Raw genomic sequence first — 12,987 nt, 5'->3', positions numbered from 1 at the left:
TATATTTATATAGTAGAAAGGCAAAAAGTTGGTTTTTTCATTCAATATTTTTAAAATCTATTAAGACACTAAACAGAAGAACTTTAGGCAATTATGAGCACTATGACGTATGGCCCTTTTACCCCGTGAAAAATGGCCCGTCTTACCCCTAGTTAACAATTTACATTATTTTGCTTTTATCTCTCAATCCGTACTATTTTATATACCTTTTCCGCCACACGCAGAACAAGAATTACCCAATTAAAGTCAGTGGTAAGAGAAACGACAAAATACATAGCTTTTTTTGCTGAAAAACCTTAAATTTTTTGCTGCTGAAATTATATCGCATGAAGACACTGCGAACGAAAAGTTTGTTTTGATTCTAGTTTTGACGTTGGATACGGCCGAGTGCCTCAGGTTGTCTCGAAAGTGTTTAGATAGGCTAATAAACAAAACATACTGGGGCATTTGTAGAAAATTTAAGGATTTCTTGACGAAATCGATGTGGTCCCTCTTACCCCGCCGGGCCTTCTTACCCCTTGTTCCCCTACATCATATGCTCCTGCATTTGATATTCAATAACTTAAGAATAAGGATAAATAATAATAACTTAATAATACTAAAATATATTGCTCCAAACTCTAAATATAGTTACATATTCGATTTCCATAACACAGTTTGATATTATTTTGCTTTTCGCCTTTCCAATTTAGATTATATTCGGAAAATCATCTACAAGAAATGAGGGCTCATTCAAATATCATTCATTCTTTTAATTTAATGTTTAATGGTATATTAATGATTGTATTTTACAGGTCATTATCATACATAGCTCTGATACGGATGGACGTGCAGTTTTGGGTCGGTTTCAAACTACATCGCAAACTAATTACGATGACATAGATGTTCGTGCCACTGTTGAAAGCATTATTGAATTTGAACCAAAATTGGAAACATTTACAGATAACTTGTTAGAATTGAAAACAGCGCAGTCGAGAGTTTATTTATTATATGCAAAGTATGAAATTATGTTTATAAAGCACCACAAAAACTAATCAAGCAATACATTCTAGTGCGGATGACGCTTATGTAATTTTCCGGGACGCAGCCCAAAATAATATGACTGAAACCGGGCACATATGGATTGTTACCGAGCAAGCATTGCAAGCCAACAATACCCCAATAGGTGTTTTAGGTTTGGGGCTAAACTATGCGACTAGTGAAAACGAGCATATAAGGGTAAATACTCGAAACAATTGCCACAATATTAATATATTGATAAAATAATAATAAATCCCGTTACATTCGCAGGATGCAATATACGTTTTAGCATCCGCAATAAAAGAAATGATGACTCATAATGAAACAATCACTGAAGCACCAAAAGACTGTGACGATACAGGCTCTATTTGGGAATCTGGTAAATAAAGTGATTTATTGACTATATACCATATTTTATTTTATTTATACCAGGTCGCAAGATGTTTAACTATTTAAAAACTCGAAACATTCGTGGTGCAACTGGTCAGGTAAGTTTTAGTTATAATTTTTTTGTTCGCTTATACAGGCCGGACTCGATTATCCGGGGATCCGATTATCCGGGTTTTTAGACTCGATTATCCGGGTGAAAAAAAATTATTTTTTCCGATGATTTATTTTACACCTTAATGTTATAGTTTTCATGCTACATGACGATGCATACTTGACAAGTATTGATTCACCTTCCTAAAGCTACAAAATTCCATTTTAACGGCGAACAAAACAAAAATAGATCCTGTGATAATGAAATCAATTTTTTTACTTAAAAATCATCATCATCATCACGAGCATCATCATTATCGTAATCTATACCTATAAAGAAGGATTTCTGTCTGTCTGTCTGTCTGTCCGTATGTTCCTTATAGAATCGAAAACTACTGAACCAATCGGCATGAAAATATGCATGTAGAGGTTTTTTGGGGCCAGGAAAGGTTTTAGTGATGGTTAGAAACCCCTCCCCCCACTAAGAGGGGGGGCTCCCATACAAATGAAACACAAATTTCTGTATAACTCGACAACTAATCAAGCAAATAGAACAAAATTTGGCATGTGGGTGCTTTTGGAGGCAACCATTTTTTCTATGATGAATTAGGACCCCTTAATTTTTTAAGAGGGGGGGCTCTCATACAAACGAAATACAAATTTCCTCATAACTCTAGAACTAATCAAGCAAATGGAACCAAATTTATCATGTGGGTGTTTTTGTAGGCAAGAATATTTTCTATGGTATATTTTCTATGGATTACCCCACTTTAAAGTGGGGGGGCTCCTATACAAATAAAAAACAAATTTCCTCATAACTCGAGAACTAATCAAGCAAATGGAACCAAATTAGACATGTAAGTGGTTTTGGACGCAAGATTTTTTTCTATGGTGAATTGAGACCCCTCTCTTCTTTAGAAAGCGAGTTATGGCCCATCTCCCCTTTAAGAGGGTGGGCTTCCATACAAATGAAATGCAAATTTCCTCTTATCTCGAGAACTAATCAATCAAATGGAACCAAATTTGGCATGTGGGAGTTTTAGATGGCAGAAATTTTTTCTATGGTGAATTACGACCCCTTCCCCTTTTAAGAGGGGAGCTCCCATACAAATGAAATTCAAATTTCCTTATAACTTGAGAACTAATCAAGCAAATGGAACCAAATTTGGCATGTGGGAGATTTTGGAGTCTTGAATTTATTTTACGATAGTTAGAGACCTCTCACCCCTGTGGTAGGGGGATATGGACTCTCATACAAATAAAACAGAAATTTTTGCGAAACTCAAAAACTAATCAAACTCGAGAAATTCGAGACTCTTCCATAAAACATTAGTCAATACAAGACCACAAAACTATCTATAGTAACACTAGATCATTCAGGACGAGACGGTCGCGAGCGTTGCCGGTGACCCGCCGTCGGATGCGCAGCCCACTGGGGGGCTTGCAAAACTCGAGATTGTGATAAAGATCATCCGAGATTCATGATTTATGTACAACACAGGTTAATTTGTGGCAATACGAAGTTTGTCGGGTCAGCTAGTCATTAATAAAACAAATTGCAAAAAAGGTATCTTATGACTTTAGGGGAGATTGGTCAATAATAAAAAAAATTATTTATAACACATAAATATTGAAGATCATAACACACAAAAAACAATTTTGTACCAAAAAAATCATCAGTGGAATAAATCGTAAGAAAGGAGTTTTCTGACTTTTGGGAAGATAGATCAGTAATAAATAAAACATTCATGACTTGACAACTTGACATACCAAAAAATTTTTGTTCCAAAAATAATGATTCGATTATCCGGGCTGAAAATAAAAATGAACACCCGGATAACCGAGTCCGGGCTGTAGTACCTTTAACCAGTTTGGATCATTCGGGACTTCTGCGGGGTTGGAATTTGAATCCGGGTCCTCGGCGTGAGAGGCGCGAATGCAAAACCCTACGCCGGGACTGACACCTTAGTTACAATTAGGCGCAATTTCAAAACATTGTTACTTGGCCGTATGCTAAAATAATTAATTTTTTTGCGGATATGTGCCGCAATATCCCTCTCATTTCAATAAGCCCAAATTGCCAATTTGTAATACAGGTTGGACTCGATTATCCGGATTCGGTTATTCGGAAACAATGGCTCGATTATCCGGAAGTCATATCTTTCGGATTCCAGACTGACAAGTTCCAACGGTACAATGTTTTTCTTTAACCATTTAGCTCAATTCCTACCAACTAGCCAACTAAGACACTCGAGATGCATCCCTTCTTTTTGGGAATCAATCTATTTTTTAGCAATTGGAAACTGGTTTTCCAACGATCCTGCTCATAGAATGAAGGCATTGCAGTAATGAGAAGTATTGAAATGAGGAAGTACAAAGCTCCTAGTGCTAACGTTTATAAACGGTTCAAATTTTTCTGACAGATACCGAGTGAATTGTTCTAAACATAGTCCATTTAAAGATTCGTAATTCGTAACAACCAAAAAGTTGTCTATAGAAAGGTGAAATTCTAGAATATCTCGAGAGGTTAAACACCTATCAAACACAACAATTAATAGCAACCCGTAGTTTATCTGAGGATGCCATTGCATGCCATAGATTTGTGGCATTTGTGGTAAACTCCATACCGTAAGTTAAGGGGACATAAACGACTAAAAATTTAGAAAAACTACAAGGTATACAGCCCTAAGGGTTGTACGAAAGGGTGACGTAGGACTGTGGCATATAGTACTCATTATATTGATAACATGTTTTAATCGATTAAGTATAACTTTATGTCTGATCATTAAATCAAAGACTAATGTAAACTGCACTTCTGGCATATGCATATTTGAGTATTTGTGAGTATCATTGTTTGAGTGTTTATTTGTAAAAGAAGAGCGAAATATTCTGATTTAATTCATCATTGAATCAATGGTGGTTTTGAAAAAAACCGTTTGAAATTGTTTGGTGGCCCTGAAAAGAACTATGTTTGAGCTGATAGCACTTCTTAAAAATCAGTACCATAATTACTGTTGCCAATTTATAGATGGATGTCGCTATTCGGTCCTTTAGACTCTAGGATGATGGTTGCCCGCTAATACAGGAGTGATAGGAAATACCGAATCACTGTAAAGTAGAAATGGATTAGTTTTATCAAAATACTGACCGTCCGTCAGTGCGATCGTGCGGTAAATGAGCAGACGGCGAACCTAGTGTGCGATTTAATAGTCACTGGCACTGCCGTTGCTAGTTGTAAGCTAGTGTAGGTATGGGAGAAACCAGATCGGCTGCTGCTGCTGTTCAAATAATTATCCGAATGGAACGTTAATCATTTAGAAGGTGTAGAAAAATCTTTTCATTCTTCAATTACTATAGTTCTTATAAGAACTGTTTAAGACCACAACGGCCTACTGCTGAATTTGCTGCCCGTCAGTCGATCCGTTTCCATTTGCCTTTAGTGTTGGTTTGCGAAAATTACCGCCAAAATGCCATTGGGTTTGCCTCGAATTGTCATCGAATATGACATTAATTGCCGCAAAAGTCCTTGGATTTGCCTCCAATTGCCGCCAAAATGCTATCGTTTTTACCTCTCAATTGCTATCGGTGTTGCCTCCGATCGCTGGTGTTGCCGCCAAATGCCGTTGCTTTCGCCACCAATAGCCGTCGATGGTAAATACTGACCGTCCGTCAGTGCGATTGTGCGATGAATGAGCAGACGGCGAACCAAGAGTACCATTTTATTATAATCACTGGCACTGCCGCTGCTGCTTGTAAGCTAGTGTAGGTGGTGGGGGAAACCAGATCAACTGCTGCTGCTGCTGCTGCTGCTGGTGCTCGAATGATTATCCGACGCTGAATGAACAAGCATTTTCCATGGTATATCGCAAAATGGAACGTTAACCATTTAGAAAGTGTAGAAAAATCTTTCCATAGCCGTGGATGATAAATAAAATACTGACCGTCCGTCAGTGCGATAGTGCGATAAATGAGCAGGCGGCGAACCAAGTGTACCATTTTATAGTCACTGGTACTGCCGCTGCTACTTGTCAGCTAGTGTAGGTGGTGGAGGAAACCATATCGGCTGCTGCTGCTTAAATGATCGTCCGACACTGATTGAGCAAGCTATCGAACAATTTCGCATGTCTGCGATGGGGATAATGCAAAATGTAACGTAAAGTGCATCGTTTGGGATTCACGTTGGTCATTGCTCGCTGATTCCGCTTGTCTTCGGGGTCGGTGTTGCCGTTAATAGCCATCGATGTTGCCAATTGGATTGGAAAAGGGGTGTGGCTTACAAAGTGGTCTCAAAGGTTATCATTTGGATCCAAATCCTTTGGTGTATCTAATTGTCGTCCGTGCCTGTGAAGCTAGGCGATTACAAGGGAAATGTATGGGAAAATTCGGCCTTAAAACTTTACACACATTTTCACTATTTAGCGTATAAAAAATTATTATCAATATGTTACTATAAAATTGCTGGACATTTTATCTATCCAACGACATATTAACTGTTATGATTCGTTCAGTAGTATAGTAGCTATTAGCGTTTGAAATATTTCATTCAAACGTTACACTTCTATTTTTCGTTTTTACAAAGTGCTACCCAGTCCCAGTATAGTAAACAAAGACGTAGTCCTACGTCAAAATTTATTTTTTTTTATTTCTGATTTTGATTCTACAGTCTTTTCCGCTTACTTTGATACTAATTTCATAATGATCCGACCACGGGAAGTGGCCGAAAAACGATCATACACATAAGCATTCCTGTGCGGCGTGGAACAACTTCGGTGGAATAAAACGCCGCTCCTGAAAACCCACGATTTTCAAACTTTATGTACCTTTTTCTCAGAAACTACACACCGTATTGGAACAAACCTTTTTTTGTTTTGTTGGTAATAGCTTGGCAAAGATTTTTATAACTTTCGGGGCTTGTAAACGAAACACAACCAGGGAGCAAAAAAAAGAAATCTTGTTTTAACTGGAATTGTCAACATTCCTACAATCAATTTCAAGTGGAGCAAACTATTGCACACTGATGTAGCAATTATCGATGCGCACATTCCTCTGTGCGGAATTTTTGGAAGAAAAATACTGATGAGTGATGACAGTACCGTGATTGTTTGCGGTGGCTACAATTAGTCACGTATTACTTCACTCAAAAAAATCGACATGTCGCATCCACGTGAAAAATCATGTAAACTTCTGTACAGCAACTTACGTGAACTTCATGTACTAGTTAACGGGAAAATTGATAAAATTTACCGGGATCGTACGTAAACTGGTTAGTATGAGTGCGAGTTACCAACAATTCACGTGAATGTTACATGAAAACTGTGATGGATGAGAATTACATATGCTTTCACGTAAACTTGACGTGGTGATTTTTTTGAGTGTTGGAATACATATAATAGACCAAATCAAGGTGACGTCATCTGGCAGATACTGGCGCCCTTGTTTACAAACAGACCGCAGAGTCCAAAAAAGTTTCAGCCGTTTAAACGGCAAGTTTGTTATTTAAACCGAGTTTAAACAGCATTAGGACTAAATTTAAAAGCCATTATACCTGTAAAATGTTAAAACACACGCTACATTCGCTATAAACGGAAAGGAAAGTTTTCCAAAATGTAAACAAGGGCGCCAGTATCTGTCAATTGACGGTATGATGATTTGGTCTATAGTGTGATACGGCATATCGATTCAGCACAGCTTTCGAGGGTGAATGCAGCACTAATAGACGGCATGGATTTTTTGTACCTGTATCAAGTTAATGTTCAGCGTAATCAACTTAGCTGCCCAGAAATGAAGAATTGGCTAATATGCCACGAACATTAAGTTGAGAAAAACGCAGTTTTATTACGTTTGTCTGACAAAGAGGTTTTACGCAGTTATGGCAACCTGTTTAATGTGCATATTACCCGTCATACATGCCAGAGTCATGCCGTGGAATTGAAACTGCGATGCCTGTGGCCAAAAGACTTGCGTGGCACGTTTTTAACGCAGTAGCCATTTTTTCATTTATAAACCCAAGGAGAGTTGACAATCCAGGGAAAAATTTGACTAACGTGCATACGTTGTGAATTAGGGGCCGTGCAATAATTACGTAAGGGATTTTTTCTCATTTTTGAAATCAAAAATTCAAGTTTTATTTAAAAAATTAGACATTGAAAGAATATTCAACAAAGTTTAAACAGGTTTATAAAAACTAAAGTTCAAAAAATTAATAAAAAAACAAACAATATCAATTACCTGTTGTAAATCCTTTTATGGCCCACGAACAGAACGTATGCTCAGAAACTCACTAGCGTTTACTTAATTCGCATTGATCCACTCTAAATCGTCTAAACACAAGGGTAAGTCGCTTAGAACATTGTTGCAGGCTCAATTTAGAGAACAGCTTAGCTAATTGATTACAATTGCGGTACATTCATTTCACAGTTCATGGTACACTGTGGTCCACCTTTTTGAAATTTAAATTTAGAATTGTTATAAATAGGCAGCCCTGCCAATGTTTTACCTTTGTTATACTATAACAAAGATTTAAAAATTGGTCGAAAAACACGAAATTGATCCGAGGTTTGGAGGGCCAAGTCACATATACCAATCGATAGGGTTCGACGATTTGAGCAATGTCTGTGTGTGTGTGTGTGTGTGTGTGTGTGTGTGTGTGTGTGTGTGTGTGTGTGTGTGTGTGTGTGTGTGTGTGTGTGTGTGTGTGTGTGTGTGTGTGTGTGTGTGTGTGTGTGTGTGTGTGTGTGTGTGTGTGTGTGTGTGTGTGTGTGTGTGTGTGTGTGTGTGTGTGTGTGTGTGTGTGTGTGTGTGTGTGTGTGTGTGTGTGTGTGTGTGTGTGTGTGTGTGTGTGTGTGTGTGTGTGTGTGTGTGTGTGTGTGTGTGTGTGTGTGTGTGTGTGTGTGTGTGTGTGTGTGTGTGTGTGTGTGTGTGTGTGTGTGTGTGTGTGTGTGTGTGTGTGTGTGTGTGTGTGTGTGTGTGTGTGTGTGTGTGTGTGTGTGTGTGTGTGTGTGTGTGTGTGTGTGTGTGTGTGTGTGTGTGTGTGTGTGTGTGTGTGTGTGTGTGTGTGTGTGTGTGTGTGTGTGTGTGTGTGTGTGTGTGTGTGTGTGTGTGTGTGTGTGTGTGTGTGTGTGTGTGTGTGTGTGTGTGTGTGTGTGTGTGTGTGTGTGTGTGTGTGTGTGTGTGTGTGTGTGTGTGTGTGTGTGTGTGTGTGTGTGTGTGTGTGTGTGTGTGTGTGTGTGTGTGTGTGTGTGTGTGTGCGTATGTAATGATTTTTTCGATCCCCTGTTTCTCAGAGAACCGTTTCTCGGCTAAACCGAATTGTTCGCTATTACTTTTGTTTGAAAGGTATTATTGTCTAATAGATCATTATTCAGTTGTTTCGTGATACGACGTTTCGTTTAAAAGTTATAAGCAAAAATGTGAAAACTACGTGACATGGGTTTCTCCGGAACTACATGACCGATTTCAACGATCTTAGTATCAAATGAAAGCTCTTGTTATAGCTAAATTGTTCAGCAATTTTTTATTGAAAACAAACAAGTAGTTTAAAAGTTATGCTTAAAAAACCTGTTTTGACAAGGTAATAATTATCGCCTGTTTCTCAAAGACGGCCAAACCGATTTATGCGCTATTAGTCTCATTTGAAAGGTAATATATGTTAATAGATCACTGTCGAATGATTTTTTGATTGGACGTTTAATTTGAAAGTTATGAGCAATCGTAAACACCACACCAAAATTAACAATAATTTAGAATGGTTTTAACTAAGATAATTACCCTAATTTCAATTATTTTAACCCATTAAGCCCCACACTTTTCCCAGCAGGGATAGAAAGTTGAAACTTTCAGGAAAATTCTCTTTTAGGTCAACTAAGAAAAAGCCGCTGACATGTATTTTTAATTTTGACCCTGTGTCCCACAACGCTACGTTGCGAAAACGCAACGCTGGGCATTAAGGGTATACCGTTTTTGCATACCTGCATTATTATGCATATAAATGCTTCATACTTTTTTACCGTTAAATCAAATTTGGATTTTTTTTTGTGATTTTGAGTATTAATAAAGATTATATGAACGGCTTAGAGTATTACATGTTATGTTTTATGATAGATATCGAAACATTTGGGTTGGAGACCATCTTTGCACTAGACGCATAGTATGCAGTTTGAATGCTAAATGTCGTCGCAGATGATTAAATGCCTACCAACACGTTCCGGAAAGGTTGTAACAATAAATTTTGGTCCATGAAACTGTCGTTGCCATCACTCAATTCTTCCAGATATTCCGGAGGCAAAGGTACTTTAAAATTTTTATTACGCTCTTATCACAACGGCTTCTCCATCTGCCATCAGTGTTTGAAGTTGCGAATTCTATGTTATGTAAACTTTTATAATGTTTCCGGGATATTTTAAATAAGCGAAAGATAAGATTTACATTCATTTGTTTACTAAAGAGCAACGACATCAAATGAAACACCGCAACGAACGAACGAAAACAAACGTTCCCGTTGCAAATTTTGAATATCGTTACTTCCTAGCGTTGCGTTTTCGCAACGCAAAGCTTCAAACCTATCTTAAAATTACAAAAATAATCAAAATTATGAAACAAAGTTTTTTTTGGCAAGCAACCGATTCTTACTAACACTGATTGATAGGTCAGGCGTTAATAGAGGTTAAATCGAGTTTTATGAGCATTTTTCCTTAACTGCCTGCAAAGTAGCAAAACCTGTTGTTTTGTCACAGCTGTAATTATGTTACATGTAACATCTGGCCTTTGAGCAAAAACAGGTCGATTAGATTTTTTTCCAATCTTTCTTTGTTTCTCAGGGTCCATGTTGATATCTTCAACCGGGCCTTCTCTAGCAACGAACGAAAGTGCGTTGCGTTTTCGCAACGCTGGGAGGAAATGGGTTAATATTAAACGAGAGGTTTTGACTACGAATATATATGCCAAATTTCATAAGAATTGGTTTTACTGGTCAAAAGATATTACCCCTCGAACACTCGCGCCAACTTTTGTAACACAGTTACTCGCGCGCACAATAGCCCAAAACTAAAGAAAACGTGCGCACTAGAGTTTTGATTGAGAAAACTTGGCTTTAGGTTTATCAAACCTTTGGAAGAGTTTCTTGAAATTGAAAGCTCTATCGTTTGGTGGCATTTAAATTTTGATTAATCCCCCTAAAAATGAAATAAAAAAAATGTTTTTCTTCTGTGTCAATATAACACATTGATGAGTTCTGCAAAGTTATAGAGCATATTATTACAAGAAATTTTGTTAAAGACAATAACATTCTATCTCTGCAGCGAAGATAGAAAAATCGTATATGAATTTGTAAAATCAGTTTTTCTATTTTTGCTCTTTTTGTAATTGTTGTAATTTTTCAAGTACTACAAAATTGTACAAATAGTAAAAATACACAACTTTGCTGAAAATAGTATACCTCTATGTTTGCTTGTTTAGGATCTGTGGAACTTTGATTATAAAAAATACCCTAATTTTGACTCCGAATTACTCGACTACCAGCAGACGGATACATTTTAAACATTTTACATTTGCTGATAGTTTTGCTGCGTACAGACACCATTTTTTCATATGAACAAACAAGAGAAAATTCCAGTTGGGGCCAAATTTTGGGACACCTCACATGCTGATTGCTTCGTTTCTGTGATGGCGGTTTATGCTGATCTATTTTCCCAACAATTTAAATTATGAATGCATTGAATAATTATGACATTTTGCTCATAATAAGTTTATTGAAGGATATACGTTAGTTAAACAACGATTTGTAATTTTATAATAATATGACGTAGGAAAACCTACACGTGTTGTACAAAATACCACTGCGTGACTAACCGAAGGTTAATAAAAATTGATGAAAATTATTCAAGAAAACTCTATTGATGTGAATCAAATAGAATGGCATTACAGGAAATTATGCATAGTTCAAAAACCTATAAACTAGACCTTTACTACGCAATGTATATGTTAAAGAATAATATTTCTTCTTACAACTTACTTTTATTTGCACTTACTCAGATTAATAACAACTTACTTATCTTTACTCAGCTATTTCATGAAAAAAGGATCTATCAAAATTTAAAAGTGTTCTTATTTTGTTCAAATTTTGTAAACTTACTCAATTTTCAAAAATTTTATGTAAACCAACGCACTACGCAACGTTAACCAATAGGTGAATTATGTTCCGAAGACGTGTCGATTTCTATCTCAAATAGCAAGTAAGACCGTATAACAAAGGTTCTTTTCACCACTAGGTGGATTAAATCGGGTTTTTTATTATCAAAACAGTCTGACTGGGCGCAGGCGAGTTTGACAGGTTTCGCACAATCAGCACCTCAGCGGCACAGTAAGGCACAGACTGAACAGAATTTCTATGAATGAGGTGAATGTTCTCAGGGAATGTTCTCAGCGACTTACCCTTGTCTAAACACGAACACGTGTCCTCGTCAAGTAGCGTACAAGGAACTTCTTTGCCTCTTCTAAATAACTCGCGACATGGTCTTATGTTGGAATTGGCACTCCGTTGCGTCTAATGTACAGATCTGTAATGACCACCCGTGGTTTCCTTTGAAGCAATATACTCACTCCACTCTGGTCACATGCGGCATTCAAAATCTTTAAGCGTCGATGACACTGGGCGAGTTTTAAGGTTGCTAGTCAGCGATTTCACGAGTGGGCGAGTTGGCGAATGCGCGAGTCATGATGATACACAAATCGGCAAGTAAGCTAGTAAGCGAGGGGTTTTGATAAATCTGAAACGTATTAGGCAGTGATGCCGTACATACAAACAAATCGTTGCTAGATAAACGATCAAGTTTAACGTACACAATGTACAATTTACATAAGAGTTATCTCATGTTATTTAATTCTAACTTCTTCATACATGTTTAATTGGTAAATATGAAGTATTACGAGAAATTACTTCAATTAATTAACATTGCATTTACAATTTCAAAATTAGTAAAAATATTTGGCATTTCTGGTGCTATAAAATTAATTAAATTAAAAACCCCCTCGCTGCGTCGCTAGCTACTCGCAACTATGATGCCACACAGCTAGTGTGCTAGCCAACGAGCGCACACGACATCGAGTAGCGAGTAAAGTTGAGCAGCATTCAACTTTACTCGCTACTAGCAAACAATCTGCTAGTCAGCTAGTGTGTATGATGACACAGGGCGAGTTCACGACCTACTCGCCAACTCGCTTACTAGCAACCTAAAAACTCGCCCAGTGTCATCGACGCTTTAGGAACAAAAGAACAATACATCCCAAGAAACATTTTTGTTGTATAGCAGCTTATCAAACACTTGTTCCATCGATACAATTATACATTAGTTGAATAAGCTACTTTTAAACAAAAATGTTTCTCGTGATATCATAAGGGATTTTGCGGCTGACTTGCGGGATTGGGATAAGCAATTGCAACGAAATATGTTGGAATAATCCAACTTTCCACGAAGGATAATGACGGCTGAT

The 12,987-nt window shown here is 37.4% G+C and overlaps 1 protein-coding gene across 1 annotated transcript in view; it reads left to right on the top strand.

Moving 5' to 3' along the window:
* Window positions 1-12,987, top strand: part of LOC128744160 (glutamate [NMDA] receptor subunit 1) — a 209,103-nt gene that overhangs the window by 69,768 nt on the left and 126,348 nt on the right. Inside the window, exons 5-8 of the mRNA XM_053840967.1 lie at window positions 795-997; window positions 1,053-1,218; window positions 1,291-1,399; window positions 1,453-1,508. Of these exons, the coding sequence (XP_053696942.1) occupies window positions 795-997; window positions 1,053-1,218; window positions 1,291-1,399; window positions 1,453-1,508 (534 nt within the window). The remainder of the gene's footprint in view (window positions 1-794; window positions 998-1,052; window positions 1,219-1,290; window positions 1,400-1,452; window positions 1,509-12,987) is intronic.

This window comes from Sabethes cyaneus, chromosome 3 (genome assembly GCF_943734655.1).
Source record: "Sabethes cyaneus chromosome 3, idSabCyanKW18_F2, whole genome shotgun sequence".
NCBI classification, from domain to species: domain Eukaryota; kingdom Metazoa; phylum Arthropoda; class Insecta; order Diptera; family Culicidae; genus Sabethes; species Sabethes cyaneus.
The sequence above is the reverse complement of the archived record's forward strand: the minus strand, read 5'-3'. Positions and strand labels throughout refer to the sequence as shown.